At 41.3% G+C, this 19,186-nt stretch overlaps 1 protein-coding gene across 1 annotated transcript in view; it reads right to left on the bottom strand.

The window, feature by feature from the left end:
* Positions 1-16,812, bottom strand: part of zmat4a (zinc finger, matrin-type 4a) — a 186,180-nt gene extending 169,368 nt beyond the window's left edge. Inside the window, exon 1 of the mRNA XM_078249623.1 lies at positions 16,711-16,812. Coding sequence (XP_078105749.1) covers positions 16,711-16,812 — 102 coding nt within the window. The remainder of the gene's footprint in view (positions 1-16,710) is intronic.
* Between the last annotated feature and the right edge of the window lie 2,374 nt (positions 16,813-19,186).

The following is a 19,186-nucleotide window of genomic DNA, read 5'->3' as shown; positions in this document are numbered from 1 at the left end:
GGCGCACAAGCCTGGCAATGAGGGTTTTGTGATCTCTGTAAGTATAAAAATCTGGACTTGTGTCCTGTTGTCATCACTGCTTGTGAGTCTGTTGTTTTTGTTAATGTTTCCTCTGAAAGAGTCTGTCCGTTTTCTGTGTATTGCAGATCAGGGAACACAAGACTAACAAGTCATTTGGGGCGGCCCAAATGTTCTTGGAGACTGACGAGTTTCGCTGACTGGAGAGGTGGCTGCAGCTGCGGGCGGCCAGCAAGCCACCGAACCAGCTGGGTTTTTTTTTCACGGCTGGGAAGGGCCCATGCTAAAACTTCTTGCACCACCTGCAGGTAGCGTGGGCGGAGATGGGCCTTAAAAGGTCCCCCAACTTCACTGACCTGAGGACCGCTGTGTCTGCTCCTGTAAGTTCTCCTCAGTCACTTATCCGTTCATGCTGGATTTCATTAAAACTCTGCTGGCTTAATTAACAGTAGCAATCTTTTTTTTCTTCTACTGTTTTAAGGTCAAGAACAACCTTCTGTCGAGCAGCGGAAGATGGTGGCCACCTTTATGTGCCACAACATGGCCACAGCTGACTGCTTCTACGCCCTCAGCCTGAAGGTGGCCCAGTCAAAGAGGATGAGGGAGCATTTCCGCTAGGCCCTCACCCACACTGTGCCATCACCGGAGTCACCAGAAGCCGCCTCCTCCATCAACCAGGAAGAGGTCCCACAAGCCTGAGTCCTCCTCCAGTTCCGAGGACAAAACCCCTGTCCCCTACCAGGAGTCAGGGACCTCGGGACTGGAGGAGGAACTCCAGGACATGGAGGAGGAGAGGGAGTTTATGGCGAGGCTGCAAAATGTAAGTAAAACTCTAAGATATGTACTTTAAAGTCCATTTTATGTCTGTTACACCAGACCTCACTCTGTGTTTAGTGTTTGTGTTTCCTCAACAGACACCAGAGAAGGCCCGAGAAGTCTCGTGAACACGCCAGTGTCCGACAACCTAACTTGTGTGGAGGGAAACGTCTTCAGGCACACGGGAATCACCGGAAAATAAGTTTTGTTTTTAATTCTTTGCTTTTGTATGAGCTGGATTATACAGTACATCTACAAACTTATTATGAATAAAACAACATGGATATTCCATTACTATGGGTTCTTACCGACATTTTTTATGACGGGTCGGGATATTGCCATCCTTGTGTAACCCAGACTAAAAGGTACACAGGCACGGATTCACGAGGGAGTGGAGGGGGGCATTTTATAGCATTTTGATAAGATGCATAGTGATATTAATCAAATACAGTAATGCACAAAAAAAATTCTATGGTTTCTATGGGAGAAAAACAAACAACTTACACATGTACATTAGCCATGCCCTACAGGAATTGGGATTTTGTGTGTTGAGACATTTTGAAACTACTGCACCACTTCAATACATGATACATGATGTACAGTGGGGAGAACAAGTATGTGATACACTGCTGATTTTGCAGGTTTTCCTACTTACAAAGCATGTAGAGGTCTGTAATTTGTATCATAGGTACTCTTCAACTGTGAGAGCCATAAATCCAGAAAATCACATTGTATGATTTTTAAATAATTAATTTGCACCTCTCCGGGAACCATCACCTTATCGTGGTGGAGAGGTTTGTGTGTCCCTATGAACCTGAGGGCTGTGTTGTCTGGAGCTTTGTGCTCCTGGTAGGGTCTCCCAAGGCAAAGTGGTCTCAGGTGAGGGGCCAGACAAAGAATGGTTCAAAAACCCTATGAGTGACCGAGGAAGAGATGGAGTGACCCTGCCCGGAGGAAGCCCGGGGCCCAGATGGAGGGCTCGTCAGCGAGCGTCTGGTGGCCGGGTTTGCCACGGAGCCCGGCCGGGCACAGCCCGAAAAAGCTACGTGGCACACATCTCTCCATCCCATGGGCCCACCACCTGTGGGAGGAACCGCTGGGGTCGGGTGCGCTGCCACACGGGTGGCAGTGAAGGTCAGGGGCCTCGACGGACCAGACCCGGGCAGCAGACGCTGGCTCTGGGTAAGTGGAATGTCACCTCTCTGTGGGGGAAGGAGCCGGAACTTGTACGGGAGGTGGAGCGCTACCGGTTAGATCTGGTAGGGCTTACCTCTACGCACAGTCTCGGTTCTGGAACCATACTCCTGGATAGAGTTTGGACTCTTTTCTTCTCCGGAGTTGCCCAGGGTGTGAGGCGCCGGGTGGGTGTGGGGATACTCACAAGCCCCCGGCTGAGCGCTGCTACACTGGAGTTTAACCCGGTGGACGAGAGGGTCGCCTCCCTACGCCTGCGGGTTGTGGGGGGGGGAACTTTGACTGTTGTTTGTGCATATGCACCAAACAAGAGATCGGAGTATTCGGCCTTCTTGGAGACCTTGAGTGGAGTCCTGTATGGGGCTCCAGTGGGGGACTCCATAGTTCTGCTGGGGGACTTCAATGCGCACGTGGGCAATGATGGAGACACATGGAGAGGCGTGATTGGGAGGAACGGCCTCCCTGATCTAAACCAGAGTGGTTGCTTGTTGTTGGACTTCTGTGCTAGTCATGGATTGTCTATAACGAACACCATGTTCGAACATAGGGATGCTCATAAGTGTACTTGGTACCAGAGCACCCTAGGCCAAAGGTCAATGATCGATTTTATAATCGTTTCATCTGATCTGAGGCTGTATGTTTTGGACACTCGGGTGAAGAGAGGGGCGGAGCTGTCAACCGATCACCATCTGGTGGTGAGTTGGGTCAGGGGGTGGGGGAAGACTCTGGACAGACCTGGTAAGCCGAAACGGGTAGTGCGGGTAAATTGGGAACGTCTGGAGGAGGCCCCTGTCCGACAGACTTTCAACTCACACCTCCGGCGGAGCTTTTCGTGCATCCCTGTGGAGGCTGGGGGCATTGAACCCGAGTGGACAATGTTCAAAGTTTCCATTGCTGAAGCTGCGGCGAGGAGCTGTGGTCTTACGGTCTTAGGAGCCTCAAGGGGCGGTAACCCACGAACACCGTGGTGGACACCGGTGGTCAGGGAAGCCGTCCGACTGAAGGAGTCTTTCCGGGATATGTTATCCCAGAGGACTCCGGAGGCAGTTGCAAGGTACTGAAGGGCCCGAAGGGCTGCAGCCTCTGCCGTGAAAGAGGCAAAGCAGCGGGTGTGGGAGAAGTTCGGAGAAGACATGGAGAAGGACTTTCGGTCGGCACCAAGGTGCTTCTGGAAAACCGTTCGCCACCTCAGGAGGGGGAAGCGGTGAACCATCCAAGCTGTGTACAATAAAGGTGGGGCGCTGTTGACCTCAACTGAGGAGGTAATAGGGCGGTGGAAGGAGCACTTTGAGGAACTCCTAAATCCAACTAATACGCCCTCTATGGTAGAGGAAAGAGCTGGAGGAAGTTGCTGAGGTAGTTAAACAACTCTACAGTGGCAAAGCCCCAGGGATTGATGAGATCCGTCCAGAAATGCTTAAAGCTCTGGGTGTGGAGGGGTTGTCTTGGTTGACACGCCTCTTCAACATTGCGTGGAAGTCTGGGACGGTGCCTAAGGAGTGGCAGACCGGGGTGGTGGTTCCCCTTTTTAAAAAGGGGGACCAGAGGGTGTGTGCCAATTACAGGGGTATCACACTTCTCAGCCTCCCCGGTAAAGTCTACTCCAAGGTGCTGGAAAGGAGGGTTCGGTCGATAGTCGAACCTCAGGTTGAAGAGGAACAATGCGGATTCAATCCTGGTCGTGGAACAACGGACCAGATATTTACTCTCACAAGGATCCTGGAGGGAGCCTGGGAGTATGCCCAACCGGTCTACATGTGTTTTGTGGATCTGGAGAAGGCGTATGACTGGTAGTGTATGACTAGTAGAGCTGCTGCTCCTTCGCGTCAAAAGGAGCCAGTTGAGGTGGTTCGGACATCTGGTAAGGATGCCCCCTGGGCACCTCCCTAGGGAGGTGTTCCAGGCACGTCCAGCTGGGAGGAGGCCTCGGGGAAGACCCAGGACTAGGTGGAGAGATTATATCTCCAACCTGGCCTGGGAACGCCTCGGGATCCCCCAGTCGGAGCTGGTTAATGTGGCTCGGGAAAGGGAAGTTTGGGGTCCCCTGCTGGAGCTGCTAACCCTGCGACCCGATACCGGATAAGCAGACGAAGATGGATGGATGGAATTTGCATTTTATTGCATGACATAAGTATTTGATCACCTACCAACCAGTAAGAATTCCGGCTCTCAAAGACCTGTTAGTTTTTCTTTAAGAAGCCTTCCTGTTCTCCAATCATTACCTGTATTAACTGCACCTGTTTGAACTTGTTACCTGTAAAAAAGACACCTGTCCACACACTCAATCAAACAGACTCCAACCTCTCCACAATGTCCAAGACCAGAGAGGTGTGTAAGGACATCCGTGATAAAATTGTAGACCTGCACAAGGCTGGGAAGGGCTACAGGACAATACGCAAGCAGCTTGGTGAGAAGGCAACAACTGTTGGCGTGATTATTAGAAAATGGAAGAAGTTCAAGATGACGGTCAATCTCCCTCGGTCTGGGGCTCCATCCAAGATCTCACCTCGTGGGGCATCAATGATCATGAGGAAGGTGAGAGATCATCCCAGAACTACACAGCAGGACCTGGCCAATGACCTGAAGAGAGCTGGGACCACAGTCTCAAAGAAAACCATTAGTAACATACTACGCCGTCATGGATTAAAATCCTGCAGCGCACGCAAGGTCCCCCTGCTCAAACCAGCGCATGTCCAGGCCTGTCTGAAATCAAAATGACATCAGCAGAGGTCAAAATCTTGACATCAAATTGTTGTCAATATGACTTTCATTTTTGACCTATTTCATGACGTAATTTTGAATGTTTGATGTCATTTTGAAAACATTGATAGGCAAACCTATTTTGCAATACATCCAAGATAATGGAAAACCAATTAGTGAAGACATGAAGTGGACAGAGAGCACAGCAGTCAGAACAGCACAAGTCAGCCAAACGCTAGTCTATATCCTTGATGTTCCACTTCCGGGATTGTTCCGTCGCCACAGGAAATTGCATTGTTTTCGCCAATGTCCGCTTTCTTTGTGTTGGAATTTTAAACTCCGTTGGATTTATGAGGACTATGGTTAATTGCTCCTCAGATCTCTGTAGGGTAAATCGAGACAGCTAGCTAGACTATCTGTCCAATCTCAGTTTTCTCTCGCACGACTATTTTAGAGCGACTCTGTGCGGAGCTTAGCACCGCCCATGATGATTGTGATTGGTTAAAAGAAATGCCAATAAACCAGAACACAATTTTGTGCTAACGTTAGCGTCTCCCCCATGCAGCTAAATACTGCCGTTATTGTCACTGTGGCTGGCTGCTGCACCAGAAAAGGATTATGCTGCGTTTTGTGAGGAGAAGCAGGGGTTTATATTAGTATGGTGGCAAGACTCTAGTGCTGAAAAATACCAGTTGACAGGCTTTGTCCCTGAATGTAAGGAATGAGATTATCCAGGCTGAAGTAGATAAAATACACAGAACTTTTAAAAGAATACCAGGCAATTATGATTGCTGACCAAGCAATTGGAGCACCGTTTATTTCTTGACCTCATTCGGGAAAAAAAAAGTTATCCTTTCTATCAGTGTTGATAAATTCTTAGATGATTTTGACTTAAATAAGAGAAAGAGATATTGTACAGTCCGTTGCTTTTAGGAACTGCAATGTATTTGAAAATGATTCCTCGACATTAGTATTGCACCATCATATTACTACTCCCAAACCTAGCTGAATGACTACTCCTGTGTCACTCTTCATTCTACTTTCTCTGAGCAGCAAAAACTGTTTCCATGAGCTTTCATCACGTTTTCCACATCCGCCCAGGGAAAACACTTTTTTGCAATATGTTGTAATGTGTAACACATTAGTTACTCCCACACCTCGCTCCTAGGTCACTCCCCATTCGATTTATTCTGTAAAGTAACAGGCAGTGATTTAAAAGAGGCTCTCCTGCAGCGCTTGGAGCAGGGCATTCTGTCAAGAGAGGCTGCAGCGCACCCAATCCAGTACACATACAAAAAGAGACAGATAAATATATTAACATGAGCCACACGAGTCTTTGAACTGTAAAACCAGAGACGGCTCTGATCCGCTTTGCAGAAGAGCACTGGCTTTGATGTGGTGAAAAGAAGGTTTAAGGATCAATTATATCTTCTGTCTCTACTGTCACGCAAGGACTGCTTTAACTTTGGAGTTTAAGACGGTATCGGTATGTGGACGAGAGAGAGAGAGTGCCAGGCAGCATTAAAACAAAGCAGTAAATCAGACAAATAAAATGTTGTTTTCGACGATTTATCACTCGAAATGCAACTGTAGCAAGTATCTCACTATCATTAACGTTATCCAAATTCATAATTAGAAACAACAAATAATATATCCAGCTACAAAAAAGCCGGAAAGTCGAAAGTTAGACAGAAGTACAAAGAGTCAACGAAGATGATACACCGTCTTGTCTCTTCTCATTGGTTTAAACTGGCAGCTTTGAGAATGCTGCAGACCGGTGTGTTGCAAGTAGCTGCAGGATTTATCTTGTCTCGTCGCAAATCTTTGGTCTGGACTTGCTAACGCACACACAGTGAGTGATACAGAGAGAAATTGTAAGTTGTTGTTAATGACTTTTACTTGCTTCACTTCAGCTACATTTACTTGAGGTAAAGATAAAGGAATATTTTAGTTGGCTATAGAAAACAATAGTCTAGCTAGTGTAAACGAGTGAAATACAAGAAATAGCTTGCCTAGTAAGGTATCCGAAGCTCTCTATTCTTTACCATTAATATAGCCTGCTATCTCGATAGTATTAAAACAATATCAGTCCCTAAATATCATAGTGTCACTGTTAATGCTATTGTACCAGTATATCCTTCAATTAATTGAACAAATCAGGGGTGTGATTCTTCCAGATAAATCCGGAAATCCGGCTTTTCCGACCTGAAAATGAAGAATACCTAGAGATTGGCATGGGGTACTTTCCATAAGATCATCTCTCAATGCAAATCAAACCAGCTATTAGGCTAACTGACATAAAACCATGCCAATCTCTAGGTATGGTGAAGGGTATGTGATGATGTGGTGCTATTTAAATTCCAAAGGCCAAGGGAACTTCATCAGGATGCATAGTATCCTGGATCCATGAAATAACTGGCCTTTAAAAATAAAAATCTGCCTGCCTCTATGGGAATTTAACATAGGGGTGTACTCACTTTTGTTGCCAGCGGTTTAGACATTAATGGCTGTGTGTTGAGTCATTTTGAGGGGACAGCACATTTACACTGTTATACAAGTTGTACACTTACACTGTAGCAAAGTGTAATTTCTTCAGTGTTGTCCCATTAAAAGATATAATGAAATATTTACTAAAATGTGAGGGGTGTGCTCACTTTTGTGAGATACTGTACTTTAAATCCTTGTCAACCATATTGCAACGAGCTAGTTCAGTGTATCATGCCTGACTGGAGAAGTGTGTTTTTCTTTAGGAGTGGGAAGGGCAGACAGCATGTTGCCTGTTTTGTCATTTGGGCTGTCTTGTTGAGTGCAGCGACACTGAAAACATTATATTTCACACAATTTAAGCTCTTCTTTTAAAAATGAAATAGGATTAGTCCAACGAATCGTTCGGTTTGTAATGCACACCTAACTGAAAGCCTCATACCGAACGGTTCAATACGAATACGTGTATCGTTACACCCCTAGTAATTAAATAGTCTTATTTTGACCTGCAACTTATCTAATAAAGAGAGGGATTAGGTATGGTATTACTTTACCACACATTTACACGGGCAGATCGATAGCGGTTAAGTCTTAGCCTAAAGAAGACCTCAGTAGGAGCACAGTCTGGCCTAAGTAAATCCCTCCCATGCAACTTTGATGTATCTAAAAGCTAACTTTAGAGTTTGTAAGTAAGATTTTGCAAGGGAAAGTTTTGCATAGCCTCGGGGCTAAGTCTTTCAATATTAGTGACGTCCCTGCACAGCACAACGGGGAATAATTATAGACAAATCTATGCGGATAAAACTGGAACATCATCTTCTGTAGTGCAAAATGACCTCCTCTATTGGATGGAAAAGAAAAGTTTGCACGTCCTTTATTCCCATCTGTTTAGTTTTTGTACTTGCTGTCGTCACCATGACCCAAACATGTCACGATGCATTAGAACCTAACTGTGCTAAAACAGAATCCCGATATGCCCGGTCTCCAGGAGGCAACAGGCCGAGTGCTGTATTCAGCATTCACCACACAATAACAAAATTAATATTTGATTTGGATTGGTGCAGTCCACTTCCTGTCTCCTGCAAACACCCTGTACAACAAAGGAGTTCTCCTGTTACCCGTGGACACTTAGGACTAGGACTTTAAATAGCACTCCATAGCACCACACTGAGCACAGCGCCCTGCAAGAAATACAGTTTGACTTGTCAAGAGTTGCAAAAGAAAAGTTGACTCAAAGACAAAGTAACGCTAACTTTCAACAAAGTGACACTGTCAAATAGAATCAATAAAACTTGATTTCTGTTTGATGAGATTTCACCTCAACAGCAACCTGCTCTCTATTAGGAACAACAACAGAAAATCTATAAAAATGCTAAACTGACTCAAGGTTTCAAATCATTTTCTTCAGGTCTCAAAAGGAGAAAAAAAAACAAGCAGCCACCCTTTGCTAAAACTTAAGAGTGGACCACAGTGTTCATATGAGTCCCTTCAACTCCTGTTACTGCAGATGTCCGACAGCATGCAGGAGTGCAGTCAGACTCACCGGTCTTGTAACTCAAAGTGACAGTAAGTGAGAGGCAGCATTTGCAGAGAGAAAAAAAGGTACACTACCTGACAACACTCAAGACATGAGGGAAGGAAACCAACTGGCTGCTTAACTCAAACTGTCCTTGAGGTAGCTGATCAGGGTCGCTCGTTTGGTTTTTGTCTGTCAAGCCGATTTTTGGCATTTTTTAACATAATCGGCATCGGCCAATATCCCAGTATATCAAGCCGATTAATAGGCAGGCGCATCTGCGGGCAGCCTAGTGTTAAAAACATGAATAGGCAACATTTTTTACAGCGCACCCAGACCAGCTGCCTCCAGCCCCTCCCCTCGTGAAGTCTTGCCGTGTGTCTCGCGCAGCCACTTCAGGCTCAGATGCTACCGTTAGTAGTAGCATATTGCTGGTGTTCTTGCCTTGAGATTAACTGTACTAATAAAACCGTACAAAACACCGCGGCCACACTGCTGTGGAAGCTCCCTGAATGTCATTTATCAGAGTCTGGTTGTTACCCCTGTCCGTGGCAGTCTCATCCACTCCTATAACGGAGCTAACTGGAGCTAACCGCTAACGGAGCTAACCGCTAACGGAGCTAATTGTTGCTAACAGAGCTTTCAGTTCTCCGTGCCTGTATCCATTAACTGCATCTATGGACTCAAGCACGAATAAAACCCTTAATTTCATTAAATCGGCTGGACGAGTTTTAAATTATAACTAAGAGTTGTTTGAATGACAGAAATCTGCTCAGATAAGATCCTAATGAGTGCAACAGGACATGTAACAGTAGGATCCCCAAAACACAGATAAAACACTTCCACAAATGAACAATGATCTAACAAACAAGGTGAACAAGAACTGACTTTAGAGAGCCCTAGTCTTATGTGATTCAACAGGAGTTAGGAGGAAATAGTGTTGAGATTAATAATAACATATCACTTTCTGTGAAGCCTGCAGATTTGTATCCTCAGAAGTTTTTTCATTGAAAAGTTTATTTGACTTGATTTCTTCTTACCTGTTTCGTTTATTTAATATATTTTTCATACATTATTTATACAATATACAGTATAGTACAGTTTTTACATTATACGTTTTTAATTGAAGTATACACATATATATATATATATATATATATATATATACATACATACATACATACATACATACATACATACATATAAGTGGTGAAATGTTTTTGTTGAGAAATTCTGTGTATATTAGTGTTACATTTTATCTTTCAAATAGAAGTTTAAAAACAAGCATATATCGGCCAAATATCGTCCAAAATAAATCGGCAGCATTTATCGGCCATCGGCTGACCCTGATTTCTAAAGATCGGCATCGGCCAGAGAAAACCCATATCGGTCGACCTCTAGTGGTATACGCAGGTATACAACTCATGCAAACCTTCTAAAAGGAGAATTTACATACATGTACATGTGTATATACTAGGGGAGGGGGACACATTGACTCATGTATGTATCGTGATTTGTGAGGATTTTTATAATTGATTATTTTCCCCACAATCGACATTCTTTATTTTTTTTAACAATGACTCACCTAAATATTTGTATCTGTTTATACGGTAATGCTGACGGCGACTACATCATATCCATTTCCAGCAAAACAGACCGAAGGCAGAAAATGCAGAAAATACATGTTATGTACTTCTTGAAATGAAGACCGACTGACTGACATGTGATGTGCATTCTTTTTTGCATTTTTAGAAATGTCTCATGATATATTGCCTCTAGAAGTGTATTATTCAACTTTAGTTTTTTAAAAGAAGGAAAAGAAAATTGCAATGCTCAATATAATCGAATCACAAAACTTCTAGTATCGGAATAAATTAAAATCGCAATACAAATCGAATCAGCACCCATGTATCGTGAAAGAATCGAATCAAGACAAAAGCATATCGTCCCAGCCCTGATATATACTTAATACAGTCAGGGACATGTCCAAGTATTGACTTAAATTATTATTAGGGCTGTCAAAATAACGCGTTAATTTCAATTAATTAATCTGAGAAAAAATAACGCATTAAAAAAAATAACGCAGATTAATCCATTCCATATTGACGTTTGACCCGGAGCCATTCTAGCCACCATTGGACTGTAAAATGAAGGAGGGAGACAAGAATGTTCTGCCTGGATTATTAATTCGAACATTTACTTCTTCTTTCCTGCCAACCCTGGCTACCGAAATCTGGTGCCACCGATATGTCTGCGCTTCTCTCTGATGCTCTGAAACACAAACACCGCTGCACATGACGCTAGTTAACACTATACTCGACAGCAGCTAACGTTAGCCTACCGCTAGCTAGTAGCTGGATTAAACACAGTTAAAATGCTGACAGCTAACGCTAAACGGTGTAAAGTTTCACTGTTTTACTGTAGAGGATTCAACACCGGGATGTAACAATCTGCAGCTGCAGTCGGAGAAACAACACAGACGGTGCGTTCAGTGAAACTGGTAAACTACAGCCTCGTGGTGCATTTGAAGTTATTGTAAATGTCCTTTTCCCATCTGATGGTTCAACAGCAATTTACTACTGAAATTAGTTATTGTTATTGTTATACATTATTATTAAATCATTTCATTTTGACCATATGGCCTTAGCAATAAACAAGCCGTTCTTTAATGTCACCAACTGTTGTTTAGTACCCTTTTTTTTTCTTTTCTTTTTTTACTTTCTTAAAAAGTATCGGTTCAGGCACTGTTAATTATGTATGCGATTAATTTCGATTAATTAATCACAGAGTATGTAATTAATTAGATTAAATTTTTTAATCGATTGACAGCCCTAATTATTATACATACATGATTGGATTTGTTGAAAAAGTGACTATATGTTTGAGTTTATTTATGGAAGGGGACAGCCTAAATTAATAAAACACATGATTTCCCATGGGTTAAAAAAGCCAGAATTATCCAAAAGGCTATTTTTCATCTGTAGTCCCCTGCCTTTGATGTTAAAAAAGGCTTTTTAAAATAAAAAAAAATAAAAATAAAAAAACAACACAAGCAAAACAAAACTTAGCATAAAGCGTCACAGAGACGGAAAACAACAAGACAAAGTACAACACATAACTTAGCATAAAACAAGACACAACAGAAAAACAGAAAAATATACAACAAGGCAAAACAACACGGTATAAAATGAAAAAAATATAAATTAGAACAGACACAGCCATTAAGAACAATAAAAGCAGTATTAAACTAGGGGGAAACAATAAGTAAAATTCATATATGTTGACTCAAACTAACAGAAAAATAAATAATGTTAGTGCTGACATGTATATGTATTGACCATCCAGTGTTTTAGCTGCTTAGTAAAAGACGTATATATGTTTAACTGTCTGATGTGGTTTGGGATTGAGTTCCACTCTCTTGACCCTCTGATGGACCAGGCTGACTGACTAAAAGAACTTTTCCGCAGCGGAATAACACAGTCTCCTCTTGAGGATCCCCTTGTGATTCGAGCAGTATCTGATCTTCTGCTGATATAGGCAACAAGTGGCGGTGGAGCTAGGTTGTGAGTGACTTTATATACCAAGCATATGTTTACATATTTCATTAGGTGTTCCCAGCTTAAAAGCTGGTACAAAATTAAGCAGTGATGGAAACGCTTAGTTTTTTTATCTAAAGTTTTTATGACTTGTTTGTATAGTGATTCAAGTGGTTTCAGTGTGCTATTGTTGGCCTGGGACCAGCTTGTCAAACAATAATTCAGATGGGTGAAAATCATAGAATGTAAAAACATTTTGGTAGCCTCTGTAGACATGTCATTTCTGATTGAACGAAAATTAGCAACATGATTGTTTTACAGATTTTTTTCACATGTGACTTAAAGGAGAGGTTTGAGTCAATTAGCACCCCAAGATATTTAAATTCCTTCACAACCTGTAATTTTGCACCCTCAACCATTATGTGATGATCACTTATGGATCTATTGGTTTTAGAAAAGAACATGCTAACTGTTTTAGAGACATTTAGTTGCAGGCAGCACTCTTGTAACCATGTTGTAACATTAGCCATAGATCTTGTGAGCGTATCTGCAACATCTGCTTTGGATCTGCAATGTACAAATAAAACAGTATCATCTGCGTACATTATGGTTTCAACATCAGGACAAACAGATGGAAGGTCGTTAATGTATATGCTGAACAAGAGCGGACCAAGAATGGATCCTTGCGGGACACCAGTAGGTAGATGCATCGACTTCGATCTGTGATTATCAATGGAAACTGACTGAGACCTGTTTGTTAAATAAGATTCTACCCATGTCATTGCACCATCACAAAAATTAAATGTGGATAACTTGGCAAGAAGAACTTCATGATTGACAGTATCAAAAGCTTTCCTAAGATCCAGAAATACTGCACCTACCACACCACCCAAATCCAGAGATGAGTTTATTTTCTCTAAAAAAAAGGCAATTAGCCATGTCTGTTGAGTGTTTGGCTCTAAAGCCAAACTGCATTGGGTGGAGAGGGGTGGAACTGTTTTCTAGATGGAAAACAATCTGCTCAGCTACCCATTTCTCAGCAATTTTGGATGCTGTCGGGAGAATACTGATCGGCCTGTAATTACTGTTGAAAGTTGAAGTTGAAATACCCGATTTGAGAATTTGAGTGACAATAGCTGATTTCCAGACATTTGGGAATAGTCCAGTTGATATTGAGAGGTTAATAATCGATGTAATAGGATTAACTAAAACTGAGCCGAGGTCTTTGAGCATAGTCGTATCCATCCCAAGCATCCACCCATCTTTTGCCTTAGATGGTTTGAGTGACCTAATAATTCTAATGATTTCTGACTCTGTAATGCTTTTTATGGTAAAGGCAGGTTCTACTGTGGTTGCTGGATCCACTCTGTCCTGATCTACTAGGAAACTATTTGATATTTCAGCTACAGAGTCAATAAAATAGTGATTGAGGGCCTCTGCTATTTTTGTTGGCTGTCTTAGGAAAATTCCATTGTGGTTAATTTCAAGCATTTTTCTATTACTGTGATGTTCCCCTGTCAGTTTCGTTAATTGGCTCCAGATCATTTTAACATTTCCTCTGGCTTCATGTAAAGCAGCAATAAAAAAGTTTGCCTTGGCGTTTCTAATTTCCTTCACTACCCTGTTTCTTAACATAATGTAGTGAAACTTGTCATGATGAAATTTTGTTTTAATGACTTTTTTTAGAGAAAGATCACGCTCTTTCATCAGTTTAAAAATGTTATCATTTAACCAAGGGAGACGGTTATTTTTGGCCCTATGTTTAATCTTACGGGTACATTTTGAGATAATTTCCTGTATTTTGTTTGAAAATGTTAGACAATCTTGTTCCCTAATATCAGCTCATTCCAATTTACCTGTTGGATTGAGGTTTGGAAATTATTTTGCTCATTCCTTGGAATTCTATAAGATTCTGTTGCAACCAAGGGTTTAAATCGTTTGTTGTTTAGCTTCTTGGACACTATAATCAAGTTATGATCAGACAGTCCTGTTAGCATGTTGAACGATTTTAAGATTCTCTCAGGTCTATTGCTAAAAACTAAATCAATCTGTGTGCTGGTGGAGTTGGTTATTCTTGTGGGCCCTTGGATTAGCTGTGTGAAATCCATCCCATCCATAACCTTTTTCAGATTTTACCTATTTTGTTTATTCTCCCAATTTATATTTAGGTCACCCATGACAATTACCTTTCTTAAAATTGCATTATTTCAATACATTATCAAGTTTTTCATAAAAATCATTTGTGGTGACAAAATTACATTTAAACCAAGAAATACCAGTCCATTTTCATTTGATACATGGATTTCATGACAATATATTATATTATATTATATATTATAACATTTTTAGCATCGATCATAACCCCCCCCCCCCCCTCCCTTTGAGGCCAATCTGTCCCTTCTATAGATATTATAACCTGGTACTGATAGAACTGCTGAGGGTGAATATTCATGTAGCCAGGTTTCAGACAAGCAAAGAAAATCAAGATTAGATTCAATAAGAAGATGTTGGACTTGGTCACTTTTTGACTTGATGCTGCGTATGTTTAAATGTCCACATAATATACCTTTTGGCTTTGCTTTAGGGTCCCAGATTAATCAAGTTATTGATTGTCTGAAACACGTTTCTTTTCCGTTTTTTTGTGATTGCTGGATTTAACAGTTTCCTGTAGCGTCTGTTGACAGTCATATCGTGTTCATTAGTTTCATTTATGGCGCGGCTCTCATCATTTTGTGGCATTGTTATAAAAACAGGCATAATCTCGGTACTTGATGAATCAATAATCAACACAAACTGAAAGTTACATGTAGCCACTTTAAGGAGTTCTCAAAGAATCCAAGCAGTAATGAGGATTCTGCCAGGATAACTGTTTCCATGTGATTTCTGAATGTAGGCTTACAAGTTGCCAACTAGCAGCCAGTGTTGCCAACTCTTTTCCAATAAATGTAGTGAGCACTAGCTCCAAAAGTTGCCAGATGACATCATACGATCATTAGCATATTGGCGATGTCATTGCGCAATCATTTACATAAAGCTTAGTGGTTGTGTCGAATGCTGCGAGGGAGAGACCCTGTGCTGTTGACAGGCGGAGCAGAGCCGGTCACTGCAATTTCTCTAAGCAGCATTGGGAATTGATTACAATATAATGTATTTGAATATATTTCTTGCTTTTCCCCTGATGTTCTGAATAAGTCGCTGAATTTGTCGCTGGTCAGTTTTTAGAAATAAAGTCTTAGAGGGTCTGAAAAGTCAACAAAGTTGCCAAGTTGGCAACACTGTTAGAAGCTAATAAGACACAATATGTAAATAAGTGGGAGGGATCTCTTTTCTTTTGGAAGAGACAGGCCCCCTCCCCACAACTCTACTGTAGCCCTTGTGCCAAGCTAACAAATCGCAGGCCAGTCTGTCCACTGAACACTGGAAATAATAGATATCAACCCATCTAACTCCTGATAAGACAGCAAATAAGCTTTATTGGGATTGGTAACTGTGATGGGCTGCATTTATATAGCGCTTTTATCATTTTTAATAAAAACCTTTACAATTCTTATTCACACACACAAAAGCTGACAGACCAATGCCAGTGAGCTTCCATGCAAAGCGCTGGCTAAACCATCGGGCTTAACCGAATTGGGGCTCAGTGTCTTCCTCATGGACACTTCAATCCAAGGGACAGGAAGAGCTGGGAACCCTTGTGAGCTGCCACCCTGTAATTACTGAATATAAAATTGCGATTCCCTACAATACTCATTACTGAAAAAAACAATCACATCATGTTACAAAGTAATGTTACTGTATGTTACTAAATAACAACACTTGATGCTACAACTGCATAGCATTGAAGTATACAGGAAAGCCATTTATCAGGAAAAATGGCCACAAAACACACGTTATGTGGTGCAGACTTGATTATTCTTGTGTAAATATGTGTATATTACAAAGTACTTTTGGCTGCACACTGCTGGACTATCTGTCATGTTTGCAGCCTGTATGTTTACACACTTTCTCAATTTGCTATACAATCAAGATCTGACAGCATGGTACAACACCATTTTTTGCTTTGCTTGTTTACTGTAATTAGTCAATAAATATAATATGGCAATGATGTATTGCTGTTAAAAAACCATACATGGCACTTTTAAAAAAAAAATGCATGCATATGTTTTAAAAATGATGCATGCATACCACTTAAATATTATTATTAATATTATATATTATGTTCAATTGCAATTATTTCTTCATTTCCATTGTAGCTCTCTACTAAGAAAAAAAACTCAGGTGTGTGGTGTTTGTTGGCAGAATGTCAGCTGCAGGGCTCAGGTGGATAGATCAGCTAAGTGTCTCCGGGGGGACAGCCAAAACAGCACGACCCTAAGCCTTTCATTAATGACAATAGAGTGTAGTGTATCAGAGTCATGTAAGGTAATGTGAGGGGGGCACTTTCACCTCATAATGGGCAACCCTCTGGGATTCGGAGATGAGCTGAGCGCTGCACACTTTGCAGTAGCTGTCTGTGAAAAGCCCTTGGTCCACCTCTGTTGACTTCATCTGGAGAAAAAGACAAACATAGACATGGTTACTGACCTGGACACACTTCGTGGCAATGATCTGAACACGCAACGCTGACCAGTTTAAAATAGAAAAGGCTCTGTGTGTGCATGTGTCTGGTGTCTTATAAATATCTCGAGAACAGTTCATCCAATCTAACTTCACACTTGGCGAGTGTATTGCTGAGGACCCAGTGAAGCAATATCTCAGTTTTGGTGTAGTTTTGACACGCAACATGTAAATGAACTGTGAAACTGAAATGACCTGCAGGCGCAAAAGACGTCACACGCAGCCAGCAAGCCACTAAGCCTGTTTGGGAATGGATACCTCTGCTGAAGTGTTAAATTCGTTAACAATTCCCGCTTTACTTTTTATCCTTTCTCTAACTGGGAATGTTTGTGTTGGCAGTGATAGAAGAAGTACTCAGAATGTTTTTTTTTTCTGAAGTAAAACTATTAGCTATTATTAGTAAAACTGTCAATACTGCACAGTATACAAGTCCTGCATTCAATTGTTTACTTCAAGTGAAAAGAGAGGCAATATATCAGCGCAATGTACTTTAATTTACCTAATGTCTGTTCAAGATGGAGCTTTTAAATCTAATTTAAAGTGCTCATATTATGCTCATTTTCAGGTTCATAATTGTATTTAGAGGTTATATCAGAATAGGTTTACATAGTTTAATTTTCAGAAATCACCATATTTTTGTTGTACTGCATATTGCTACAGCTCCTCTTTTCACCCTGTGTGTTGTGCTCTCTGTTTTAGCTACAGAGTGAGGCATCTTACTTCTATTCCATCTTTGTTGGGAGTCGCACATGCGTAATACCTAGGTAAGGACTACTAGCCAGTCAGAAGAAGAGTGTGAGGGCGTGTCACGCTAGCAGCTAGGCGAGCATTATAATGTGTGTTACAAAGTGACGCACGTTCGTCACGGAAGTAAAGGCTGGACTACAATAGAGCTGTTTGGAGCTTGTAAACCTATAACATACACAAAAAAGATATATAATAAACAATATACAACACAATAAACACAATAAAGGAAAGGGAAAAAGCCAAAAAGCATAATGTGAGCATGTTAATGCTGGATAATTTTGAATAATAATGCATCATATTGTTATTGTGATATTTTGTGAGTAAAATGTTGTTTTCCTCTGAAGTAGAAGTTCACAGCAAGTCAGTAGTACACAGTTGGGTTGTTTTGTGGTATTTCTCTTTTTTGGGTACAATGGTTCTGGAGAAAGCTACAAGCAGCAATACCACAGGCCAAGCAATCAGCCCATTGGCACTAGTTTTTATTAATTTCAGAATGTTTCCGAAAGCCTAAAATATGAGATGTTTGGGTACTGTGTTGAATCCCTGGTCTGCAAAATTCTGAACCATGCTTGACCTCATTCAATAACCAAATGAGTGCTGAAATTGAAATTGGTATTAAAGTTATGTCCACAAGATTTACTATCTACAATATACAAAAAAAGCAATCTCAGTTTTGTTGTTACTGTCACAACCTTGCTTTGTAGGTCTGTAGGGAGCTAAGACAAACCAACCAAGATGTAATAGAGCAAGTAAACAATGATCTAATTTCATTCTTTCATGGGTGTAAATCAATATTTCATTACCTCAAGCATTTGAGTTAGTGACAGAGGCTGAGCAATGAGTCAGAAAAAAAACACTGCGTATCAAACATTCCACTAAAACTTGAAGGCCATGAAGTCAAAATTATATTTTAGGATGATAAAGAAATAACAACAGATCACGCTGAAAGTTTTTTCCTGGAAATGCATTAAAATATATGGCTGAACTTGTTGCTGTGTTGGAGAAAAGGGGATTCAGAGAGAGAGACGACTGCTGACAGCTGAGCCATCTCTGCTTTCTATTACTAATTTAGCCCGGCTTCCAGCATTAGGGGCTCACATTTCATATTTGGAAGCAGTCATGCTCAACTCATCCTCATTTACACAGGCACATCTTCATTAGAAGCAGCAGGACAGATGAGAAATGAGGTCATGTGGGTTTAAAAGCAGACTCTCTCCAAGTTTGAATATTCTTCACTGAGAACGGAGATGAAATAAGAAGTAGAAAATAGTTTTTAGAGCTAATGCTACATTTAGTTTCTTCAGTTTTGCATACAAATGATGCTTTCAAATGTTTTCCAGACAAAATGTGACCATCAAATCTTCACACACATAGGTGGTAGTTGAGGCACTGCACAGAATGACAAACTGCAACATGCTTTAATATATTTTCATAAATGCCAACTGGTCTGCAGGAAAGGCTGACTGATTTTAGATTCTTCTGAATTAAATTCTTAAACTGACTAGACTTCTGTTTGTGGATACACCAACACATTTCTGACATTAAGTGCATTTCAATC

Source organism: Sander vitreus, chromosome 5 (genome assembly GCF_031162955.1).
Source record: "Sander vitreus isolate 19-12246 chromosome 5, sanVit1, whole genome shotgun sequence".
Taxonomy (NCBI): domain Eukaryota; kingdom Metazoa; phylum Chordata; class Actinopteri; order Perciformes; family Percidae; genus Sander; species Sander vitreus.
This window is presented reverse-complemented; position numbering and strand designations above follow the sequence as displayed.